Here is a 4,932-nt window from a genome sequence, read left to right as displayed (position 1 = left end):
AAATGAAAGATTCAAATATATGGCTTTATGCCTGCCGACGATGATTCATATTTTTGGCGGAAAAATATGCAGTGCTAGAGGAAGATAACGTGAGATGAAAAATAATTTTCTTCGCTTTATGTTTTGTTTGGTGAAATGTTTTCAAAATCCAACAGATCCTTTTTGATCTGGAATGTTCAACATGTGGTTATCATCGTAATACAACAATTGCAACTTGAATGTTTAATCAACCCTGTAGTCGGTTTTACTTTAGATATTGAAAAACAAATATAATACAGTTTACACAAATTGTATAATCACAAATTTGTATTTTAAACAAAATTCCAGATTTTATTTTTTATTTAAATGAAACATGAGAAGAAAAACAATAATTCTTGTAAGCAGGAGCGAAAGAAAGATTGCAAAGATTAAATGATTCTGCAAACTAGAAACAATTTCAGAGAATAGGAAGAGAAAATCAGAAAAGTGTTTTGATACTAAAATTCAGCAAACAGCACCCCCAGTTTGAGCTAAAACTGCAGCTGTAGACAATTTATCAATTTTAGATTTTCCCTTTGTACTTGAGTAGCCTTCATCAGAACAATATCTGTCAACCAGAAAAGAACTTTAGGCATAAATTGCATTCAATTGTGAGGTAAGAAGGTAATTTATATGACGACTGAAAACAACAGTTGGTTGACATTTCTTTTGAACCGTATTTTTAATTTTAAACTCGGATGGATAAACAAAAGAGAAGCACTTCGAAAGCAGAAAGAAAGCAATGAACAGCACCAAAATTGTAGAACCTTTCCGCAAGAAGATCTGACGACCAATCAATAAAATGAACTTTTGTAATACATGAAGATCAGAAAGGTTACGGTAATAGCCTGACGTGTACAATAAAGTTCGGAGGGTTATCTTTGCGGTGATCGGTTGGTTGTCGTCTGCGGTGCGATTTATCACAACATTTCTCGCTAGCATGTTCTAATAAATGCTTCAGTCGATTGCGTGGTTGTCATTTCTCTTCTTTATTCTCAATATCTTCTAGGAAACGTAAAAGAGATCGAAAAGACAACAGAGATTGTAGCGACCATGAAGATAGTCCCAAGGCGGAGGCGTACTCACGAACCACATCCGTTTCTCCGGAACATGGAATCGAAGACTTGGTTGGCTTTGTTAGAAGACTTGTTGCGACTTAATTGCGTCTCACTGTCAAAATGCACCAACGTTGGTCGGCATCTCCTCTGCAAATTTTCTCCGCGGCTGTTTTACCCATCATGTACGTCGTCGAGTAATTTTTACGCAGAATTCTGCTAACTGCTTCTGCGGGTTTACGGCGATAGAGATTCGATTTCTGACGTGACTGCTCGATTCCATTAATTGTGGTAACGCGATGGACTACAGGTTTCAAACTCCACAATGGAAATTGTCGAACTTGGCATGAAAGCCCACATATTAGAAGACCACCTACTATGCTTCTTCTCCTATAGTATGATGATTAAGGGAGCATTCAGCGTGATATGAATGGATAAGCCGCGAACCTTAGAAGAGCTTCGCGTGGACATAGAAAGGGCGGATGAGATCGGCAAGTCCTTCGAATTCTGACAGAATGCCGAAGAGTAGAAGAAGATAGCAACATACTGGAACCAAAAATCTCAATTTCCGTTCATCTTGCTGAGAAAATGTCAACTAATCGGCAGTTCATCGAGTTGGTACGGCGGATTGCAAGACTCGAAATCTCGACTTAAGGGCAACAGCTGTAAAAAAATTGCGCTACCCAGTCTGATACCATCGCTAAGTACCTTGAAGAATGGTCAATACCTATTGGTGAAATCCATGACGAAATGCCCACTGCATTCCAACACTTGTTGGATCAAATCTTTTGAAGAGAACGCTGATTAAATATCGAATTGCGGAGAACTACAATTTATGAGGTAAAGTCATCTTAAGTGTTCTAATAAGAACCGTTGATGAAATCGACAAACTGTTGAAGTTAAGTTCAGAAGTTATTAATCCTCTTCTCCATTTCTGCTTGATGAGCACCGCAAGAGGCAATCCCACAGCAGCCATTCTTCTTTCCGCCTCTCCCGGCTGACTGTTGAGGATTTGAAAATGAACATGAAAACAACCTGGAGTACTCCCGTTTGATACTGTTGTTTGAAATCTGGCTCGTTCATGCAGCGGTCTCCTGAATGCGCAATAATGAAGTATATTGTTTTGTTCTTTGTAAGTTGAGGCAAAGCCGTTATCAGAAAGTATATCCAATTTTTGGTTGTTGCCCGCAGTGTGGTTTATAACAATGATTGTTGCTACCTTGTTCTAATAAACAGTTTAATCGATCGCTTTGTTGTTGTTTCTGCTTATTATGCTTTATATTATTGTCGAAACTGCGAGGGGTTTAGTCTTGAGGGTCTTTGTTTAGTTTATTCAGAGGCGCACCGGCCAGTTTCGATAAGAAAAGTTGCAGGAGCATCATTTTATTCAGCAATGTTCTGTTTTTTTAATGGTGTTAAAGGTTTATTTAAATCATGAAACCTTTTATTCATCTTGTTTTCTGGTAATTTTGAACCGGTGTCTCGTAATTCTTTTGAAGGTTTTTCGGCTGCCATCATCCATTTGATAAATTTATCACTGTTGAATTTCACAATTCCACATTGTATTGTTTTTATTTTTTGCGCTTTAATTGTTGATTATCCGTTATTGTGCTCTTTATGCAACAGAGATTTTTACATGATCATTACTACATTTGCAAATTATGTTAGGATAATAAATGACCCATATAATAATTGATAATACTCGACATATGGTGCGACTGTTATACAAATTTTCAATGCGGACATCTCATCCATTCTGAATTTCAGTTTGACAAAATTTATACTAAAGCACTCGTTTTATGGTCTTCTCCCAAAGTATACTTCAAAGGCATGCCTGCACATTTGATTTTACTTACATTTTTACTGGTTGTCATTGTAATGCGTGCTATTTGTCAAAGTTTGATTTCTTGTTAATAGTCAGTTTTCTGATATTCAAAGCTTTGCTATTTTATGATATTTATGTGGTAAAATTAATTACAATTAATTATTTATGAAATTCAGTGAAATGGTGAATCCGAGTGATCTTTCTTACTCATAGCATCCATAGCTTCTAAATTCAATTTCTACTTTAATTTAAACTTATATTTAACTTCATCAAATTAAAAAACAAATTAATAGAAAGCAAACTTTTGAACAAGATCTTTGAAATGCTGAATAGTATACACACAATAAACTAAGTCAGTTTAAATTAAAGTAAAGCGAATTTCGTAGATCTGATCAGCAGTTCTATGAATATAATTATACACAAAAATGAAACCACAAGCAGATTTGTTAATAAACTTATAATTTTAAATGTCTAATCAGCTTTTAAATGTATAGTTTAGCTAATATGCATATAGAAGATAAACTGTAAAGCGTAAAATAAAAAAGTGCCCATTGAAAAGAAACCAAAATTTGACAAATACAATGCATGAAAGTGACAACCAGTAAAATTTAGATTCCCAACAGCGAGTGAAATTCAACTCAACAACGAATAATCAAATTTAGCCGACGTGTAAACCAATAAAATTGAAAACCAATCAGAGTTCTACGCAAAATTTACAACCAATCAAAGTGTGAAGTAGCATGCCTTTGATGTATACTCAGGGTCTACCCCCTTGTTTTATTTATACATTAAGTACTTGAAAACAATACACCAATTCAATACCCAACCTGAACTAGAATATTGCATTTAAATCAAAAACACCTTTCGTAATATAATAGGCATCATTGTTAATAATATTCTTTACGTAACCACACGTTGAATTGCTAAATAAACTTTAAGATGTGGCCAGTGATTAATCAAAAGTGCCCTGGGAAGTTATAGCCTATTCCATAATGTATAAAATCATGTACGTGAGAATCATAAAGTTACAGTATTACTTTTTATTTCGGAATAAAGAAAGAGATACTGGAACAGACAAAAATTAATATCAAAATTTATTTCAAACATATATGTGTACTTGCGTACATACAAAACCAAGAAAATATCCTTTATTTCATTAAGTGACAGCTATTTATTGATGTGCAACTGGTGCACAAGTGCTCAATACCTTTCGGAAGGAAATGTTAAACATGACATATTCCAGTCATGGCACAAAAGAAGCCCTTACCGCAAGAAGACCTGATGACCAATCAATAAAATGAACTTTAGTAATACATGAAGATCAGAAAGGTTACGGTGATAGCCTGACGTGTACAATGAAGGTCGGTGGGTTACCTTTGCAGTGATCGGTTGGTTGTCGTCTGCGGTGCGGTTTATCACAACAGTTGTCGCTAGCATGTTCTAATAAACGCTTCAGTCGATTGCGTGGTTGTCATTTCTCTTCTTTATTCTCAATATCTTCTAGGAAACGTAAAAGAGATCGAAAAGACAACAGAGATTGTAGCGACCATGAAGATAGTCCCAAGGCGGAGGCGTACTCACCAGCCACAACCGTTTCTCCGGAACATGGAACCTAAGACTTGGTTGGCTTTGTTAGAAGACTTGTTGCGACATAATTGCGTCTCACCGTCAAAATGCACCAACGTTGGTCGGCATCTCCTCTGCAAATTTTCTCCGCGGCTGTTTTACCCATCATGTACGTCGTCGAGTTATTTTTACGCAGAATTCCGCTAACGCTTTCTGCGGGTCTATGACAATGAAGGTTCGATGGTTGACATGACTGCTCGATTCCATTAATTGTGATAATGCGATGGACAATATGCATCAAAATTCACAATAGAAATTGCTGAGTTTGGTGTGACGTATTGCCGACGGTTCTTGTTCGTAGTTGCTAATATGCACTACACTCTCTACCTGCTTTTTGACTGTTACAATATCATCAGGAAAGCGTGAAGCCGGAAGAAAGGGAAGCAACGCAGGCGGAAGCCAAGCGGA

At 36.4% G+C, this 4,932-nt stretch overlaps 2 protein-coding genes across 2 annotated transcripts; both read right to left on the bottom strand.

Moving 5' to 3' along the window:
• Positions 1-606: 606 nt before the first annotated feature.
• On the bottom strand, positions 607-960 carry Tsp_11937 (conserved hypothetical protein). Its single transcript, XM_003368654.1, has one exon. The coding sequence runs from the start codon at positions 958-960 to the stop codon at positions 607-609; it is 354 nt and encodes a 117-aa protein (XP_003368702.1).
• Positions 961-1,174: 214 nt separating this feature from the next.
• On the bottom strand, positions 1,175-2,947 carry Tsp_11936 (hypothetical protein). The gene is made up of 4 exons (XM_003368653.1): positions 2,930-2,947; positions 1,945-2,298; positions 1,832-1,899; positions 1,175-1,463 (listed from the first exon to the last, which is right to left on the bottom strand). The coding sequence occupies exons 1-4, from the start codon at positions 2,945-2,947 to the stop codon at positions 1,175-1,177; spliced, it is 729 nt and encodes a 242-aa protein (XP_003368701.1).
• Positions 2,948-4,932: the final 1,985 nt, after the last annotated feature.

The sequence above is a fragment of the Trichinella spiralis genome, assembly GCF_000181795.1.
Source record: "Trichinella spiralis strain ISS 195 chromosome Unknown Scfld2159, whole genome shotgun sequence".
NCBI classification, from domain to species: domain Eukaryota; kingdom Metazoa; phylum Nematoda; class Enoplea; order Trichinellida; family Trichinellidae; genus Trichinella; species Trichinella spiralis.
This window is presented reverse-complemented; position numbering and strand designations above follow the sequence as displayed.

What these genes read in the sequence shown, in the direction of transcription:
- Tsp_11936 (XM_003368653.1), bottom strand. An exon ending in GTTTGTCGATTTCATCAACG is followed by an intron (nt 1,900 to 1,944) that starts GTTCTTATTAGA and finishes CATAAATTGTAG; the next exon opens with TTCTCCGCAATTCGATATTT. An exon ending in CCAACAAGTGTTGGAATGCA is followed by an intron (nt 1,464 to 1,831) that starts GTGGGCATTTCG and finishes ATCATACTATAG; the next exon opens with GAGAAGAAGCATAGTAGGTG.
- Tsp_11937 (XM_003368654.1), bottom strand. Translation starts at nt 960, where the DNA reads ATGCTAGCGAGAAATGTTGTGATAAATCGCACCGCAGACGACAACCAA.